The sequence below is a fragment of the Ranitomeya imitator genome, chromosome 4, assembly GCF_032444005.1.
Source record: "Ranitomeya imitator isolate aRanImi1 chromosome 4, aRanImi1.pri, whole genome shotgun sequence".
NCBI classification, from domain to species: Eukaryota; Metazoa; Chordata; class Amphibia; order Anura; family Dendrobatidae; genus Ranitomeya; species Ranitomeya imitator.
Genome location: NC_091285.1, coordinates 427,554,067 through 427,574,268, shown reverse-complemented (window position 1 = coordinate 427,574,268; position 20,202 = coordinate 427,554,067). Strand labels below are relative to the sequence as shown.

Genomic DNA, 20,202 nt, shown 5'->3' with positions numbered 1-20,202 from the left:
GAGCATGCACAAGCATTTTAGTAGATTGACGGTTGAGGAAAGGACGGATTCTGGAGATATTTTTGAGCTGGAGGCAACAGGAGGTGGAAAGAGCTTGGATGTGCGGTTTGAAGCACAGGGCAGAGTCAAGGGTTACTCCGAGGCAGCGGACTTCCAGTACAGGGGAAAGCATGATGTCGTTAATTGCGATAGATAGGTCAGGTAAGGAAGATCTATGAGATGGAGGAAAGATGATGAGTTTAGATTTGTTCACATTGAGTTTGAGGAAGCGAGAGGAGAAGAAGGAGGATATGGCTGATAGACACTCCGGGATTCTGAACAGCAGAGAGGTGACGTCTGGGCCAGAAAGGTAGATCTGAGTGTCATCAGCATAAAGGTGGTACTGGAATCCATGGGAGTTTATGAGTTGTCCCAGGTCAAGTGTATAGATTGAGAAGAGTAGGGGTCCTAGAACAGAGCCTTGGGGACTCCAACAGAGAAGAGAGGCTGGGATGAGGAGGTAGTGTGGGAGTAGGAGGGAGACGCTGAATGTGCGGTTGGAAAGGTATGAGGAGATCCAGGATAGGGTGAGGTCTTTGATAACAAAGGAGGAGAGGATCTGTAGTAGGAGGCAGTGGTCAACTTTGTCGAAAGCAGAGGACAGGTCTAGAAGGAGGAGTACAGAGTATTGTCCATTAGCTTTGGCTGTAAGTAGGTTGTTAGTAATTTTGGTCAGGGCTGTCTCAGTTGAGTGATGGGGGCTCAAACCAGATTGTAGATTGTCAAAGAGCAAGTTAGATGAGAGGTGGGAGGAAAGTTCAGCATGGACATGCTGCTCCAGGAGTTTGGAAGCGAATGGGATCAGCGATAGCTGGACATACAGTTATATGAAAAAGTTTGGGCACCCCTATTAATCTTAAGCTTAATGTTTTATAAAAATTGTTTTTTTTTTTGCAACAGCTATTTCAGTTTCACATATCTAATAACTGTTGGACACAGTAATGTTTCTGCCTTGAAATGAGGTTTATTGTACTAACAGAAAATGTGCAATCTGCGTTCAAACAAAATTTGACAGGTGCATAAGTATGGGCACCCCACCAGAAAAGTGACATTAATATTTAGTAGATCCTCCTTTTGCAAAAATAACAGCCTCTAGTCGCTTCCTGTAGCTTTTAATGAGTTCCTGGATCCTGGATGAAGGTATTTTTGACCATTCCTCTTTACAAAACAATTCCAGTTCAGTTAAGTTTGATGACCGCCGCTCCGCTTCCCCTCCCCACTGAGCACTGGCGCTGCAACAGGGCCCCACCATCTATCCAGTACTGCTGTTAACTCATCCTTTCTTTTTGAACTCTGCATATCCTTTGCAAACTGAACCATTTATTCCCCTGTTTAACCCATTGCCTCCCTGCGTGGAGTATTCCCCTGTTGTTAAACTTGGTAACCCTTGCTCTGCCTCCGATTCGTTACTGCATCCCACTACCTGCTCACATTTGGCGTAGTCGGCAGGATGCAGTCCAACAGCGCGGAGCGGGCAGACCAAATGGTTAGGGGAGCAACTGTTAAGTGAGATGGTATAGGCATAGGACCCCCTGACATAGTGCTGCGAGACCAGCTAGTGACAGGCTGTAGAGATGCGCTGGTTAAGCAAGCCTTGCATGAGCGCCTGCGAGCTAACCCGTGCATGACTTTTTCAGAGATGGGACAGAAGCGCGCAAAAGAGAGCAGGGGCAGGGGAAAATACGGATTACACACGGACCATGCGTGTGACTTGCGAGAAATACGCACCGGTGTTCTACAGAAAAGCCGGTAATTCAGTGCGGTGTACATTAAAATCACACTGATAGGTTAGAATAGATAAAATAAATGAAATCGGACAATAGGTGCAAGTATAATGAGGTCTGACATTGGGTCTTTTAAAAAATCCGGCCAGATGACATTGACAGGTATTGATAGGAAAGGATGTTTCACTTGCCTGTCATGTGTCAATTGCAGTCTGATGATCAAAGGCGCAAAATTCTCCCATCCAATCACTAATGAGGAATTCCATATCAAACATTATCTAACGTGTGACTCTGACCATGTAATTTACCTGTTGCAGTGTCCTTGTTCCTTATGGTATGTCGGTGAGACTACATGTGATTTCAAAACTAGAATTAATCAGCACCGACATACCATAAGGAAGAAGAGAATGGATTTGCCAGTCTCAAATCATTTCACCGAAAAATCCCATACGGAAAAACAATTACGCTTTTGTATTATTGATACTATACCAATGATGAAGAGAGGGGGAGATCGTGTTCGATTGCTAAAGAAAAAAGAACTTGAATGGATAACAAAAATGAATACTTTGAGGCCATATGGCCTCAATGTTGATTTCAAGCTGAGTTTGATCACATAATGATGTATAAATATTTTTATAACCTCATCAAATTAACAGTTTGGGATCATGTTATGTAACTAATTTGATTAATCTGTTTTCTCCCTTTTTTATGTTTCAGGCTTTGCATGCCATGGGACAGCCGCATTCACATCTTCATTATTTTCTGTTTCGCTACATTGAAGGGGGTTTTTTTTGTATTTTTTTAGTTTTTTTGAATTATGGCACTTCTCTCTATATAGGTATATATGTTACAAAGCATGTTTAAATAAATGCACCATCCTTGCATATCAATTGTTTAATGGCAAGGAATATTTTGTGCAAAAATGGGCTTTTTGGTCGTGATGTGCCACCTTTCTGGTTGGTGGGTGGGGGGGGATTTACTCTCCCTTCCATTTTCACCTTCCACGTTTGGGTGTGGGATGCCCCACTTGACTGATGGGGTTCCCCCACACCTTGTGACACGGACGGACTTATGTCCTGACCTCCTAATCTATATGCCATATTCCTTGGTAACTTGTTTTTTTACTAATGCTATATTTATGATGTGTGCTTATATTTATTATATTACATTACCTGCATCGTGCTACAATATATGGAGGTATCTTATGACAAGTGTTTTTTTGTATCTATGTGAGAAATGCGCTTATCCTGCGCTTTAAAACAGAGATATAATGACAAGCCACAGTATATGGTGGTATTTTATGACAAGTGATTTTTTATACACTGTGTGAGAAGTGCACTTATCCTGTGTCTTAAAATAGAAATATAAAGATAAGCCACAGTATATGACAAATGATTTTTTATGCACTATGTGGGAAATGCGCCTTAAAACAGTGCCATAATGACGTTTTAAATACTTTACAAACTATGGACATGCGCAGCAGTCAGAACCTTTCCCAATATGGCAATCTTTTTTTCTTCAGCATTGCATTGCGTGGGTGCATAAACATTTGGACTTATGGGAAGGTTGTTATGTTGTCACAGACATGCGCAATAGACTCCTGAGGACGCCGAGGATCTAGCATGTATTTTTAATGAAGATGTGAGTGTGTTTTTAGTTTTTCTTTGGCATGCAACAGCTGCGACTATTTAATCACATGATATTCGCAATATTAGTACTTTGTACACTATATCTATGTATATGAGGCATCGTGATAGCTCGCTAATCCTGCCCCCTGCACAGTAGCTCCGCCTTCCACCACATCACCACACATAATCCCGACTCCAACACATCACCACACATAATACCACCCCCCACCCCATCACCACACATAATCCCGCCCCCCACCACATCACCACACATAATCCTGCCCCCCACCCCATCACCACACAATCCCACCCCATTACCACCCACAATCCCACCCCCACCTCATCACCACCCATGATCCCGCCACCCCACCCCATCACCACCCACAATACCGCCCCCCACCCCATCACCACCCACAACCCTGCCCCCCACCCCATCACCACCAACAATCCCACCCCCCCACCCCATCACCACCCACAAAAATCACCACCCACAACACCACCCCCTCACCCCATCACCACCCACAATCCCGCCCCCCACCCCATCACCACCCACAATCCTGCCCCCCACCCCATCACCAGCCATAATCCCGCCCCCTCACCCCATCACCACCCATAATCCCACCCCCCATTCCATTACCACCCATAATCCCAACCCACCACATTACCACGCATAATTCCGCCCCCCACATTACCACACATAATCCCACCCCCCACATCACACTCGCTAATCCTGCCCCCTTTACAGTAGCTCCGCCCCACCACTGCACATAATCCTGCTCCCACCACACCACATAATCCCGCCCCCAACACATCACCACAAATAATTCCGCTCCCCCACCCCATCACCACACACAATCCCGCCAACCCCATCACCATGCATAATCGCGCCCCCACCACATCACCACACATAATCCCGCCCCAACACATCACCATGCATAATCCCGCCCCCCACATCACCACGCATAATCCCACCCCCCACCACATCACCACGCATAATCCCACCCCCACCACATCACCACGCATAATCCCACCCCCCACCACATTATCACCCAATCCTGCCCCTCCACCACATTACCACACATAATCCCACCCCCACTATATTACCACACATAATTCCCCCCACCCCATTACCACGCAATCCCACACCCCCACACATTACCACAGATAATCCCGCCCCCACCACATTACCACACATAATCCCCCCTCCCTATTACCACACAATCCCACCCCCACACATTGCCACAGATAATCCCACCCCCCACCACATTACCACACATAATTCCACCCCCACCACATCACCACATAATCCCGCCCCCCACCATATTACCACACACAAGCCCGCCCTCCACCCCATCACCACACATAATCCCGCCCTCCAACACATCACTACACATAATCCCGCCCCCAACACATCACACTTGCTAATCCCGCCCCCTGCACAGTAGCTCCACCCCCACCACATCACCACACATAATCCTGCCCTCTACCACATCACCACATAATCCCGCCCCCAACACATCACCACACATAATTCCGCCCCCCACCCCATCACCACACACAATCCTGCCCCCCCACCCCATCACCACACACAATCCTGCCCCCCACCCCATCACCACACATAATCCCGCCCCCCCACCACAGTACCACACAATCCCGCTCCCCACATTACCACACATAATCCCCCCACCACATTACCACACTTAATCCCACCCCCCACCACATTACCACACATAATCCCGCCCCCACCACATTACCACACATAATCCCGCCCCCCACCACATTACCACACATAATCCTGCCCCCCACCACATTACCACACATAATCCCGCCCCACATTACCACACATAATCCCGCCCCCCACCACATTACCACACATAATCCCCCCACATTACCACACATAATCCCGCCCCCCACCCCATTACCACACACAATCCCGCCCCCCACCACATTACCACACATAATCCCGCCCCCCACCACATTACCACACATAATCCCGCCCCACATAATCCCGCCGCCCACCATATCACCACACATAATCCCACCCCCCACCACATTACCACACATAATCCCCCCACCACATTACCACACATAATCCTGCCCCCCACCCCATTACCACACACAATCCCGCCCCCCCACCACATTACCACACACAATCCCGTCCCCAGACATTAAATTGTACCTGGTAGAAGGAAAGATCTTTGAAAATGACAAAAATGACTATACATTTAATTGTGTTTACAGAGAAATTTTTTTTACATAATTTATGTTTCGTTATGAAATTTGTTTAGATGCTGGAATGAATAAAAAACACACATCTTACTGAATCCAGTTTGTTTTTGATTTTACACTGAATAAAATGTATTATTAGTATTATTCAGATTTTTAATGATTATTACTGTTATTAACTTCATTTTAAGTTAATTTACCACCTGCGTAAGCGCTATTGAATGTTGTCATTATTTACTTTAGTTTAATCACCAGCAGCAGTGGCGTAACTACATAGTGAGGGGCCCTGATGCGAACTTTCAAATGGGTCCCCCCACGCCAAAATATTTCCCACCGAAATTCACATTTTCCCTATTCATTTCGCACACTATAGTTTTGTTGCAATGTTGTATAGTCTGACCTAATACTGCCCTGTAATCGCTGAAAAAATGATTTTATAACTAACATGTCCCTATAATAATTAGGGCGTTGTCTTCGGAAGCGCAGACTCTGGGCGTTCATGTCCTCCCTCGCTCTAATTCCAAGCGCACTCCCGGCGTTTGAAATCTGTGTGCTGTTTCTTCCTGGTATGACGCTGCAGTGCGTCATTTCCGGACCTGTGCAGTGTGGGAGTGTATTGGGTGTACTGGTTGGCTCCGGAGCATGCGCACTGCACATTCTGACACTGGCGAGTACACGCAATGCTCCCCCACAGTGCACATGCTGGGCTCTGCCCACAGCCATGTACCATTCTTCCTGACTCGGAAATTTACAGCCTGTACACACGCGGCTTCGCTCCCTGAACCCCGTACAAACACGGCTCTGCTCCGTACACCTTGTACACACGCGGCTCTGCTCCCTACACCTTGTACACACACGTCTTTCCTCCGTACACCTTGTATACACACGGCTACACATGCGGATCTACTCCGTACACCTCACACACACGCGGCTCCGCTCCGTATACTCCATACACACGCGGCTCCGCTTCGTACACTCCATACACACACGGCTCTGCTTCGTACACCTCGTAAACCCACTCCATACATACACAACTCCGCTCACCTCTTTCACACTCGGCTGAGCTTTGTACACCTCGTACACACCTGAATCCGTTACGTTCACCTCGTACACATTGCTCCACTACACACATACACGGCTCCACTCTGTACACCTTGTACACACACGGCTCTGCTACATCCACACTGTAAACCCCTCCTGACCCCACACATAAACTTTCCCTCATTCAGCACCATGACAATCAGCACAGCAGAGTCCTGCATACACTGAGGCCACTGATCATGTGACCCCTGACTCCTCCCCTCCTGTGACCTCATCACATGTCCTGTGCGCACAGATTACAGAACAGGTGTGTGTGTGCGTGGCTCTGCGGGTGGAGGTAGGTGAATGACAGGTGTAAGCAGCACACTGGCCGCACATCAGTACTTTACAGCCGCGACTGCACTTGACTCACCAGCTGCTGCAGGCTCCTCAGCTTTGTTGCTTCCCCTCCATCTCTGTCAAGCTTCATTGACACGCTCAGCCCTTCTGCTAGGTTACATGTCCTTCATGGACACGCCCACTCGCCTCACACCGCTGGAAGACTGGGGAAGCTGGCCGTTGTGGGCATGGCCAGCAGGGTGCGTGACTTGTCTGCTGAGTTTCCAGACTAGTGCTACTTGTTTGCTGGACTGGGCGGGCCCCTAAGGACTCCGGGCCCGGTCGCAGCTGCGACCGCAGTTGTTACGCCCCTGACCAGCAGCGTTAATTAGATAGCAATGAGCGTGCCGAGCGTTAGCTGGCTGGAAACAGCTAGTATTACTATAGATGTATAAGATATTTTATGAAAGATTTTGTATATTGGCACTTTAATCTATGTAATACGGTGATTAGGTCTTCACAAATCATGTTTGAAATTTTATGCTAATTAATTCATTAATGACATGTGCTCCCTATATATGTCTGTAGCACTGCTTGATTCATTGCTTGAGAAAGGATTTGTTTTATCAGAAACGTTGCCACGCCGCAGGGCATTAAAGTCCTTTTTTTTTTTTACATCTTTTTGTGCTGTTTCCCTTTTTGTTTACTGTCTGAAAGGAAGGCCATTGGAATGCTGGTCAGGGAAGCGTGCATGCTTTAAGGTATTTTATCTGGTGCTATTCCTCTTTTATGTTTTCATGAATATTTGAGCCCATGGATCCATTATATGTCCATTTTGCAAGCCAGCAAGAAAATCTCACCGTACGAATGCCATACGTATGACACATGGATACTTTTTGGAGAAAAAAAAAATCGCATCCTCGCATTGAATACGGATCACTATTCAGGAACTTTTCTGCGTATCTCGGCCGTAAAAAACAGACCATATTTTTATACGTTAGGTCTGACCCCGGCCTAACTCCCATCAACCTACACCTGCTGCCGCTAAAAACAGCAGTAGCTGATGATGGGGCTATTCCTCACCCACCGCCTGCAATATTACTAAATAAATGAATGAAAAACCCAGCGCGGGTTCCCCTGTATTTTCTATAACTAGCCAGGCAAAACTCACAGCTGGGGGCTGCAGCCCTCAGCTGTCAGCTTCAGCAAGGCTGGTTATCAAGAATAGAGGGGTCCCTATGCCTTATTTTTAATTATTTAAACAAATAATTAAAAAAAAACTGCATGGAGTCCCCCCGCATTTTTGACAACCAGCCTTGCTAAAGCTCACAGCTGGGGGCTGGTATTCTCAGGCTGGTAAGGGGCCATTAATATAGGCCCCCCAGCCTAAAAATAGCAGCCAACAGCCGCCCAGAAAAGGCACATCTATTAGATGCGCCAATTCTGGTGCTTTGCCCGGCTCTTCCCACTTGCCCTGTAGCGGTGGCAAGTGGGATTCATATTTGTAGGATTGATGTCACCTTTGTATTGTCAGGTGACATCAAGGCTATGGCTTAGTAATGGAGAAGCGTATATAAGACACCTATCCATTACTAATCCTATAGTTGTATTGTAAGTAAAGACACAGCAAGAATAAAGTCCTTTATTAGAAATAAGACTAAACACAGTTTTACCCTCGTTCTCCTGTAATAAAACTAAAATAAAAAAATAAAAAAATATACAATACCTGTCCGTCGTAAGCCATGTCTGGGGGTGAAATAGTTTTCAACCTGGACAGTGCCAAGATGCGACCGTCCAGGCTAAGAACCAATGGTGAATGAACTGCTGCAGCATCATTGACCAGCGGTGACATCATTGAGGCAGGGCCGAGAGTTCCATCTGTGCCTGCGCCGCATCCGTGGCCATTTTCCTACAGACATCACGTAGAAGCAGGCGCAGATGGAGATCTCGGTTTTCCTCCTTCTGCGCCTGTGCCGACTGAGAAGCCAGACCCCGGAATAAGAATGGCGGCCACCACCACCGCAGGGCCATCATTTGCTGCTGCACCACTGCAGGACCACTGCTGCACACCGCAGGACCGCTGCTCCACCACCACAACACCCCCAGCTCTGGGCCCGCAGCATTGATCCCTCGGTAAGAACAGTGCTTCGGTTATAAGACGCACCCCCATTTTCCCTCTAATTTTGGGGATCATAAAAGTGTGTCTTATAATCCGAAAAATATGGTAATTGTTTTGCAAAAAAAAAAAAAATCCTCAGTTTAGAAATTTAACTGGGACTGTCTACCCCCCAAAATGTGCATGTTGCAAACAAGTTTATAACCCCTGGAGCTTTTTTCGGTTTTCTTTCTTTCAATGTTCTTTTTATTAAGAAAATCAGCATATTACAAACTCTTTCATGAAATAACTGTAACAGGTTATAGTCAACAAAATGAAATGCAGGCACAGTAATCCTCATATATCGGGTATTATTCAACCTAATCCTGCATTATTATAATTTACGGTTATCTTCTTGTTTACAAACATATTTTAAAACATCAAATTAAGAGAAGAGAAGAAGAATAGAAAGAGGCCTCTAGTTAGAGGATATAGGGAGATAGAGAGGGAGGAGGAGGGAAGGAGAGACAAGGGGGGAGGGGTTGGGATGACACCTTGGGATGGGATGTGATTATGTTGAGATTGTCGCAAGATAGGTTGACTGAGACCTAAATTGGGTCCATGTTGCCCAAACGTTAAGGAATGCAGTGATGGTGTGGTTAACCCTTGCTGCTAGCTCTTCCACCTGAAACAATTGATCAATTTTAGAGTACAGTTGCTGGCTCGTGGCTATTGTTGATGGGTTCCAGTTAATCGGGATCATAGATTTCCCAGCCACAAGAATAAATTGAGCTAGTTTAGTGGCACCATCATCATTAGGCCAGATTGGCAGATTTTGGAAGACATTTTCTGGTTTCAGAGTGACCTCTTTCCCCTGAAACTTATGGTACTTATAACCGAGGCCACTTCTTTCCAGAATGGACTTAAACGTGGACAAGACCACCAGATGTGTTTATAGTCGCCTACACTAGTTCCGCATCTCCAACAATCAGTGTTTGAGTTATGGTGCCAACTTTGAATCTGTTTTGGTGTGATATACCATCTAGCAATGGCCTTGTAAGAATTTTCCTGGATACGTACACATTTTGAAGGACCATGTGAATTTTTATAGAGCTTTTTTCGGTTTTGAGTTTTTGTTTTCCACTCCCCTTTTTTCAAGAGCCATAACTTTTTTATTTTTCCGTCAATATGGCCATGTGATGGCTTGCTTTTTATGGGATGAGTTGTACTTTCGAACGACATCATTGGTTTTACCATGTTGTGTACTAGAAAATGGGGAAAAAATTCCCAGTGTGGTGAAATTGCAAAAAAAAGTGCAATCCCACACTTGTTTTTTGTTTGGCTTTTTTACTAGGTTCACTACATGCTAAAACTGACCTGCCATTATGATTCTCCAGGTCATTATGAGTTCATAGACACCAAACATGTCTAGGTGCTTTTTTATCTAAGTGGTAAAAAAAAATTCCAAACTTTGTTAAAAACAAAAAATAATTGTGCCATTTTCCGATACCCGTGGCATCTCCATTTTTCGTGATCTCAGGTTGGGTGAGGGCTTATTTTTTGTGTGCCAAGCTGACATTTTTAATGATACCATTTTGGTGCAGGCATCGCCCGTTATTACATTTTAATACAATGTCACGGCGACCAAAAAATAATGTAATTTTGTATTTTGACTTTTTTCTCACTACGCTGTTTAGTGATCAGGTTAATCCTTTTTTTATTGATAGATCGGGTGATTCTGAATGCGGCGATAGCAAATATGTGTATGTTGGATTTTATTTTTATTGTTTTATTTTGAATGGGGCTAAAGGGGGGTGATTTGAATTTTATATTTTTTTTTTATATTTTTAAAAACATTTTTTTTAAACCTTTGGCATGCTTCAATAGTGTCTATAGGAGAATAGAAGCTGCAATAGCCCAATCAGCTCTGCTACATAGAGGCGATGAAAAGAGATCACCTCTATATAGCAGATTTAGTGACTTGCTATAAGCGCCGACCACTGCGTGGCACTCACAGCAAGCCAGCACTAACAACCATAGAGGTCTCCAGGAGACCTCAGGTTGTCATGTCAACACACTGGTGACCCGCGATCATGTGGTAAAATTGATAAGGCAGCTTATTCGTCGGATCAGTATGATTACAGCAAAGCCAAATTTATATTGTTTCACGCTTTTTGCACAATAAAAACTATTTTATAGAAAAAATAATTATTTTTGCATCGCTTTATTCTGTGAGCTATAACTTTTTTATTTTTCGGCTGATGGAGCTTTATGTTAAGCGGTATAAAGGTAAAGCATAGTTTTTTGCCTCATTATTCACTGAAGGGGTTAAATAGTGGGACAGTTTTAGGCTGCCGTCACACTAGCAGTCACACCAGCAGTATTTGGTCAGTATTTTACATCAGTATTTCTCAGCCAAAACCAGGAGTGGAACAATTAGAGGAAAAGTATAACAGAAACATATGCACCACTTCTGCATTTATCACCCACTCCTGGTTTTAGCTGAGAAATACTGATGTAAAATACTGACCAAATACTGATAGTGTGACGGCAGCCATATAGGTTGGGTCGTTCCGGATGTGGCGATACCAAATATCTGTAATTTTTTGTTTATGTTTTTTTACATAAATAAATGTATTTATTAGATTAATATTTTTTCATTTATTTTGTTCTTTATTTGGGGATTTTTTTTATATTTTTACGCTTTTTATTTACTTTTTTTTTTAACTTTTTTACATTGTCCCAGGATGGGACATCATGTTTGCATTGACAAATCGCTGAACTGAAACTGATGCAGTGCATCAGAATAGTGCCTGATAGGGAGGGGAGGAGGTGTGTCAGCTCCTGCTCTTAGCAGGCGCTCACAAGCCATCTTCCCTACAGGACCCTGAAGGACCCCACGACCATCTTGCGGACAGGGGTCACCATGGAGACCATCAGACCATCACTTTGTCTCAATGGAAGCACACTGGGAGGGAGGTCAATCCCTCGATGTCGCTGTCACTACTGACAGAGGCATCAGAAAAGTTAAATGCCCATGATTGGTGCTCCCCCAACGCATGTCGGGAAGGGGTCAAGAGGTGCAGGACATTAATCTTTTTTATTTTGTCTTATATGCAAGTCATTGTACAGGAAAGAATGTTTCCTGACAAATTTTATCAGTAAAATTCATTTTATCTTCGGCCACAAAGCTCTCCACAGTGCAGCACCCCCTTACATCTCCTCCCTCATTTCTGTCTATCGGCCTAGCCGACCACTGCGCTCTGCAAATTACTTTCGACTAACCTCTGCACTAATCCGTACCTCCTACTCCCGACTCCAAGACTTCTCCCGTGCTGCACCAATCCTCTGGAATGCCCTACCCCAAGATATTAGGACCATCCACAATTTGCATAGTTTTAGGCGCTCGCTCAAAACACATTTGTTCAGAGCGGCCTACCACGTTAACTAATCAAAGTCATTTTATGTGTGTGTGTAGCCCATTCATTACTTCCATCTATCCGCCACCCCCTGAAGATGGCTGGACCATCATTGTAAATACATCATTGTAAATACACACCTGTACTTTGTATCTCCCCACCTCATTGTAGATTGTAAGCTCTCATGAGCAGCGTCGTCTTATTTCGCTTTAATTATTGGATTGTTACGTTGTTAGTTATGTCTGTTTGATACTGTTAAACTGTAAAGCGCTGCGGAATATGTTGGCGCTATATAAAGATTATTATTATTATTATTATTATTATTATTATTAAATTAGGCTTGTAATAGGTGAAAAAAATGTTTCAATATGTGGCCTGTTTATTTGTTTAAAATTTTTTTTAACACAAAATACTGTATAGACCAAGGCTAGCGGACAAAAAAAGGCAATGCATTCCTGAAAAGCAAGAATTTGGAGACCAAAGATAGGTGTCAGACGGAGATAACAGACTGATCAAAATGTTGCCTTGATTTTTTTTGCCCGCCAAAATTGTGTCAATATGTAGACTATGACACTAAAAAAAAATTGGAGTACTAAAATTGTTAAATATGTAGCGCGATACGCGTGGCGTACAAATCACAGTGATAAATATAACAACTGTAGCTAAATATTTTTGGGCCAGCTACAGATTTTTTGGAGCAGCAAAATGATATCCAAAAATGTTGTAAGACACTCCAAAAAATAATATAGTACCAACAAAAAGGCCAGATTTTTTTACGCCCTCACATCTGATGCCTGGGACAAAATGTTTTTTTAAAATTGTTAGGTTTTCATACTCTTGCATTGCAATGACCTGGCTGTAGTCTGCAGTGTGACCAAGCAAATAAATGTAGAAAAAAGGGGGCTATGGATTGCTTTCTAATAACATTATCAGGTATAAGGTGCAAAAAAAATTAAAAAATTGCTACAGATTCCTGCAGCTATGTATATATATAAAATACGCAGCAGCAGACAGGAATGGAGCTTTTGAGGTATGCAGTGAGATATATACTCACATACAGTGCCTGACGGCCTTGCACTGATGTGGATATGTGCCAATAGACTCCCCTGGCTACCTTGCGCTGCAATCTATGCACCCCCCGAATTAGCCCTAAAAAGGACTTTTGGTTTATCAGGATTTGTGAATTGAACACTAGTAGACCCACACTAACTAATAAATGTAAGAATCTGACTCTATTTCAGCAGCAGCTCTCCCTACATTAGCTGAGTCAGGAGCAGAATGCGGCAAGCATGGCGGCGCCAGGTCTCTTATAAACCTGATGACGCTGTGCGGCCATCCAATCACTGTAATACCACAACAAAGATGGCTGCGGCATTACAGTGCATGGCAGACAATCCCTGCATGTTGATTGGCACTCTAAAAAAAAACAAATTAAAAGGAGGAGACCTGAGCTCCTTCCAAATAATCCCGGAAATACTCGGTACACAGAGCATAGTGATACTTGGGCGAGTACCGAGTAGTGGCGAGCACGTTCGCTCTTCACTAAAACTTATCACTCTGACCCACAATGTGCTCCACAGATCAGCACCGCCCTACATCTCCTCCCTCATCTCAGTCTACCACCCTACCCATGCCCTCTTTACTGCTAATGACCTAAAACTAACATCCTCTATAATCCGAACCTTCCACTCCTGTCACCAAGAGTTCTCACGTGCTGCGCCAATACTTTTGAGTGCACTACCCAGCACAATTCGATTACCGTAATTCCAAATACTCACAGTTTTAACAAATGTGGCCTAAAATGTTTTTCTTCAGTCTGGCCTATTGCCTCACTTCAATTATGTAACCATCCATGTTTTCCCCAAACAAAGTTTTTTCAAAATCAGGACTCTTCTAGCACCTGTTCACACACCCTCCAAGCATTTAATAGCCATTTGTGTCTGTAATGTACAGATACTGGCTAGTGATCATTTCATGCAGAGTTATGTGAATACCCTTTTTATTATATTGATGGCTGGATCATACAATATAAGCACTTTTTATCATTTATCCACATTTTATAACTGTGCTAGCGCCATCATATATCATTGGAGTTTGTCTACATCCTGTAGTGAGCTGGTATTTTTGCCATGTATTAGTAAGGATGGCTTCTTTAGTGATATGTTGTGGTTATAGCAAAATAAATTCTAAAAAAAGGAAATTAGTTCTGTGTCTTACCTGCAGATAAGTCTCAAGTGCAGTCCACTTATTCCATTCTGCCAATTTTGCCCCATTCTTCAAATACTCTCTGATACTGGCATCTCTTTTTTCTGGTATTAGATCAGAATGAGCTTTATCTCTTGGGATTCCCAGCACATTTTCATGTACATATATCGACCACAGGTTACATGTGGCTTCTGTAGTGTGAGGAGGGAATTCCCAAGCACGCTGCTGCTGATTGTGCCCAAGTTCGTGTATGGGACCCCACATTCCATCTTTCTTTATGATTTTAAGATCTGTTAAGTCTTTGACTGACTGTTGAAGACACATGACTGGGTATCCAGCATGCATCCATCCTAAAATGTAAAGTATTCACACATGTTAAACACTATTTATATAATAGCAGCAATAAGATAATGACACCAGGGACGGATTAAAAGTAGCCAGGGCCCGGGCAATGTAGAAGGCATGGCCCCCCCAAGTACCCAATGTATCACGTGACATGTCGCATGATCCCCTGATAAATCATGTGATAGGTCATGTGAGTAACACACAGGTAAAGATGGGTGAACCCGAACACTAAAGTTTGGGGTTCATACCGAGCAGCTACTGTTCGGGTTCCGCCCACCGATCAATGGGTGTTTCTCGCACTGGCGGCTCTGAACGGTGGTAAGATCATTAACACCGGTCAGAGCGCTGAAGTTGCCATGTTGTCGGATGACAGCGTGAACTTGTAGCTGTGACCAGAGGTAAAAAGTTTACCTCTGGTCACAGGCGTCAGCTGATGGGATTACTACTCCCATCAGCCTATGCCTGCTGTCGCTGATAACAGCAAAAGCAGGCACCACTGATGTGTGTATTCATCAGCTGGCACTTGCAATATGAATAAATAAATTTAAAAAAAAACAGCGTGGGTTCCCTTTTCTTATTGATAACCAGTCAGGCAAAACTGACAGCTGCAGGCTGCAACACTTAGCTGTCAGCTTTAGCAAGGGTGGTTATCAAGAATAGAGGGGTCCCACATCATTTTTTAAAATTATTTAAATAAATAAAAAATATTGGTGTGGATTCTCTGCATTTTTGACAACCAGCCAAGTTAAAGCAGACAGCTGGGCTGGCTGATATTCTCAGGCTGATAAGGGCCATGGATATTGCCCCCAGCCTAAAAATAGCAGCCTGCAGCCACCCCAGACATGGCACAGTTCACTGACTTTGCATTCCCAGCCGGGCCAATGAACTATGGTGACCTTAGTAATATCACAGCCAGCACCATGAGAAAAAAAGTCATATGGTATAGTGCTGAGCTCAGTGAGTTCATCACAGTTCAAAGTTCTCATGGTGAACATTGGTGAACTCCCTGAGCTCAGAACTAGCTTTAGCAGCGATCTCACTGACATCACCGCAGTTCATTGGCAGACTCAGTGACCTGTGTTAACCCCGATGACATCACCACTAGTCACTGAGGCTGCAAATTCTCCAGTGGTTTTCAGCCTGAATGGTCGCATCTTGGCAACGTCCAGGTTACAAATTATTTACCACAGACATGGATTACAGCATGGGACAGAATGTCGGACAGGTGATGGATATGGTTGTTTATTGTTGTTTATTTACAGGAGATTATGTCTTTAATGGGATGGGTATTATGGATGTTTATTATTTTCTGTTTTTTTACAGTAGGCGATAGCTTAAATGGAATGAGCGTTAGGTGAGTATAACTGTGTTTGTTATTGTTAATTAGGAGGGTAAAACAGTGTTTTTGTATTTCAAATAAAGTACTTTATAATGACTGTGTGTTTATTTACAATATAACTATAGAATTAGTAATGGATAGGTGTCTTATAGATGCATCTCCATTACTAAGCTGTGGGCTTGATGTCACCTGACAATACAAAGGTGACATCAACCCCACAAATATTAACCCCACTTGCCACCGTCACAGGGCAAGTGGGAAGAGCCGAGCAAAGCACCAGAATTGGTGCATCTAATAGATGCGCCGTTTCTGGGGCAACTGAAGGGTGCAATTTTTAGGCTGGGGGCAATACCCATGGCCCCTTACCAGCCAGAGAATACCAGCCTCCAGCTGTCTGGGGGGACCCCATTCCATTTTTTACAGTTATTTATTTAAATATTTTTTTTCAAAATGTGTGAGAACACCTCTATTCTTGATAACCAGCCTTGCTATAGCTGACAGCTGAAGGTTGCAGCCTGCAGCTTTCAGTTTTGCCTGGCTGGTTATCAAAACTACAGGAGAACCCACGTCATTATTTAAATTTATTTATTTATATCGCAGGCACCAGCTTATGAATACTTCCATCAGCCTTTGCCTGTTCTCTTTGTTATCAGCGACAGCATGCGTAGGCTGATGGGAGTAGTAGTCCTATCAGCCAATGTCTGTAATTGGAGATAAACTTTTTACCTCTGCTCACAGCTGCAGGCTCTTGCTGTCAGTGTGGGAATCACAGCTCTATAATGGGGGGCCAACTACTATATAATTGTCTAAGGGTCACTTCCGTCTTTCTGTCTTTCTGTCATGGATATTTATTGGTCGCGGCCTCTGTCTGTCAAGGAAATCCAAGTCGCTGATTGATTGCGACAAAACAGCCACGACCAATCAGCGACGGGCACAGTCTGGAAGAAAATGGCCGCTCCTTACTCCCCGCAGTCAGTGCCCGGCGCCCGCATACTCCCCTCTTGTCACCGCTCACACCGGGTTAATGCCAGCGGTAACGGACCGCGTTATGCCGCGGGTAACACACTCCGTTACCGCCGCTATTAACCCTGCGTGTCCCTAACTTTTTACTATTGATGCTGCCTATGCTGCATCAATAGTAAAAAAATGTAATGTTAAAAATGATAAAAAAAACAAAAAACCTGCTATACTCACCCTCCGTAGTCCGCCGAGCTGCTCGCGCCTGCCGCCATCTTCCGTTCCCAGCGATGCATTGCGAAATTACCCAGAAGACTTAGCGGTCTTGCGAGACCGCTAAGTCATCTGGGTAATTTCGCAATGCATCCTGGGAACGGAAGATGGCGGCAGCCGCGCTCCTATCGCCGGAGCTTCAGTGGATCCCATGGGGTGAGTATATAACTATTTTTTATTTTAATTATTTTTTTTAACAGGGATATGGTGCCCACACTGCTGTATGCTATGTGGGCTGTGTAATATACTACGTGGCTCTGTGCTGTATACTACGTGGCTGGGCAATATACTACGTGACTCTGTGCTGTATACTACGTCGCTGGGCAATATACTATGTGGCTGGGCAATATACTATGTGGCTGGGCAATATACTATGTGGCTGGGCAATATACTACGTGGCTGGGCAATATACTATGTGACTGGGCAATATACTACGTGGCTGTGCACTATACTATGTAGGCATATTCTAGAATACCCAATGTGTTAGAATCGGGCCACCATCTAGTATATATATGCATGTAAAGAAGCTGCGGAGACACCATCACGTGTTTCTCGACGCAAGCAGTGAATAGCCAGGCCTTTCCCCGGGAAGGAACAACCACGGGAAGGGCAGCATCCTATGAAGGAAAGCCACCTATGCCAAGCATGGTATCCATCCACAGACAGCTGTTTTGGGGTTTTTGCCCCTCATCAGTGTGGAGTAGGAATCTGGCTATTAGGAGCAGTGCCTAGTAAAAAGGCTATAAAGGCACAGATGATTGGCCTCGGGGAGACCAAAACATCCAACACCGCGGAGACACCATCACGTGTTTCTCAACGCAGTGATTCCAGAACACTGCCCCCATCCCTTATGGGAAATATGCAGATGCATGTAAAGAAGCTGCGGAGACACCATCACGTGTTTCTCGACGCAAGCAGTGAATAGCCAGGCCTTTACCCGGGAAGGAACAACCACGGGAAGGGCAGCATCCTATGAAGGAAAGCCACCTATGCCATGCATGGTATCCATCCACAGATGTTTTGGTCTCCCCGAGGCCAATCATCTGTGCCTTTATAGCCTTTACATCTAGATGCAAACCATTCATCAATACCAAAAATAGACAGGCCAGAGTTAAATTTGCAGAAAAACACCTCAAGAAGCCAGCTCAGTTCTGGAAAAGTATTCTATGGACAGATGAGACAAAGATCAACCTGTACCAGAATGATGGGAAGAAAAAAGTTTGGAGAAGAAAGGGAACGGCACATGATCCAAGGCACACCACATCCTCTGTAAAACATGGTGGAGGCAACGTGATGGCATGGGCATGCATGGCTTTCAATGGCACTGGGTCACTTGTGTTTATTGATGACATAAGAGCAGACAAGAGTAGCCGGATGAATTCTGAAGTGTACCGGGATATACTTTCAGCCCAGATTCAGCCAAATGCTGCAAAGTTGATTGGACGGCGCTTCATAGTACAGATGGACAATGACCCCAAGCATACATCCAAAGCTACCCAGGAGTTCATGAGTGCCAAAAAGTGGAACATTCTGCAATGGCCAAGTCAATCTCCAGATCTAAACCCAATTGAGCATGCATTTCACTTGCTCAAATCCAGACTTAAGACGGAAAGACCCACAAACAAGCAAGACCTGAAGGCTGCGGCTGTAAAGGCCTGGCAAAGCATTAAGAAGGAGGAAACCCAGCGTTTGGTGATGTCCATGGGTTCCAGACTTAAGGCAGTGATTGCCTCCAAAGGATTTGCAACAAAATATTGAAAATAAAAATATTTTGTTTGGGTTATGTTTATTTGTCCAATTACTTTTGACCTCCTAAAATGTGGAGTGTTTGTAAAGAAATGTGTACAATTCCTACATTTTCTATCAGATATTTTTGTTCAACCCTTCAAATTAAACGTTACAATCTGCACTTGAATTCTGTTGTAGAGGTTTCATTTCAAATCCAATGTGGTGGCATGCAGAGCCCAACTCGCGAAAATTGTGTCACTGTCCAAATATTTCTGGCCATAACTGTATACATATATATATATATATATTTATATATATATATATATATATACACACACACACTGTATAATCAATATGTTTGAACAATCTGACCAGAAAAAAAACCCTAACAAAGTTTAAGTAGGAAACATATATCATGTCCTAGTTAAACAAAGGCTAACTCTTCAGGGGGCGTGGCCTGCAAGCAGATGGCAGCAGTTGCAGAACTCCAGGGCTCTTAAGACTGTGGTCCTAACCAGGGGTGGATTAAGGGTAGCCAGGGCCCCGGGCTGTTCAGACACTGTGGGCCCCCCCCCCCCGGTCATGTGACGGGGGTCATGTGACGGGGGTCATGATATACCCGAACCAGATTATTCCAGAAAAATGGCCGGGCCCTACTCTACTGTACCCTTTTAAATATTTGTTAGAATCTGCAATACAATTTAGGTATATTTTGACCAATAATATCACATACAAGGAACAAATACCACCGCACCATGACCAGACCACAAATTACAACCACAGTGATCGAATAATATCACATACAAGGAACAAATACCACCGTGCCATGACCAGACCACAAATTACAACCACAGTGATCGAATAA

The 20,202-nt window shown here is 44.2% G+C and overlaps 1 protein-coding gene across 2 annotated transcripts in view; it reads right to left on the bottom strand.

The window, feature by feature from the left end:
* LOC138676323 (TRPM8 channel-associated factor homolog) overlaps window positions 1-20,202 on the bottom strand; it is a 151,252-nt gene that overhangs the window by 30,140 nt on the left and 100,910 nt on the right. The window contains exon 7 of one of the 2 annotated variants that reach the window (XM_069765509.1): window positions 14,708-15,045. The exons of the other annotated variant lie outside the window; for it this stretch is intronic. Coding sequence (XP_069621610.1) covers window positions 14,708-15,045 — 338 coding nt within the window. The remainder of the gene's footprint in view (window positions 1-14,707; window positions 15,046-20,202) is intronic. 2 annotated transcript variants of the gene reach the window in all.